Source organism: Ceratina calcarata, unplaced genomic scaffold, assembly GCF_001652005.2.
Source record: "Ceratina calcarata isolate Rehan_Ccalc_2016 unplaced genomic scaffold, ASM165200v1 scaffold14588, whole genome shotgun sequence".
NCBI classification, from domain to species: Eukaryota; Metazoa; Arthropoda; class Insecta; order Hymenoptera; family Apidae; genus Ceratina; species Ceratina calcarata.
This window is the reverse complement of record NW_017135759.1, coordinates 1-410: the sequence shown is the minus strand read 5'-3', so window position 1 is coordinate 410 and position 410 is coordinate 1. Positions and strand designations below refer to the sequence as shown.

General features: G+C 40.7%; 1 protein-coding gene across 1 annotated transcript; it reads right to left on the bottom strand.

Moving 5' to 3' along the window:
* Positions 1-5: 5 nt before the first annotated feature.
* Positions 6-404, bottom strand: LOC113465144 (uncharacterized; the record flags this gene model as incomplete). Its single annotated transcript, XM_026819004.1, has 2 exons — positions 97-404; positions 6-30 (listed from the first exon to the last, which is right to left on the bottom strand). Coding segments are annotated over exons 1-2 (330 nt in total), but the record flags the coding sequence as incomplete, so codon positions are not given.
* Between the last annotated feature and the right edge of the window lie 6 nt (positions 405-410).

The following is a 410-nucleotide window of genomic DNA, read 5'->3' as shown; positions in this document are numbered from 1 at the left end:
GTAATCGCTGTAATCACTTCCCGCGCAAACCTTTAAATATAGCACTATCAATTATTTCAAATTCTTTTAATATCCTTCCTATTGCAAAATACATACCGTTTTATATCGTGATACTGCGTCATGTACATCGCTAACAAAGCTGTGTCATTAACGTTCCTCATTTTTATCATTAAAATCTCAAAGCGTGCCGCGGAAAAGAATATTAATAAGGCTGTCTGTATATTAAGATTCAAATGCGCGGCGCACTGAAATCCAACGATGCAGTGGTTTATAGAAATGATGGTCCGCACGGGCTCGTAGTCGATACGAAACGGATATACTGCGTTGTTGGGCATGGCGCCCGGTGTGACTATGGCTCCAATGATAGTAACAACTACTAACAAGTAGATCCATACTCCCATCACCCCGTA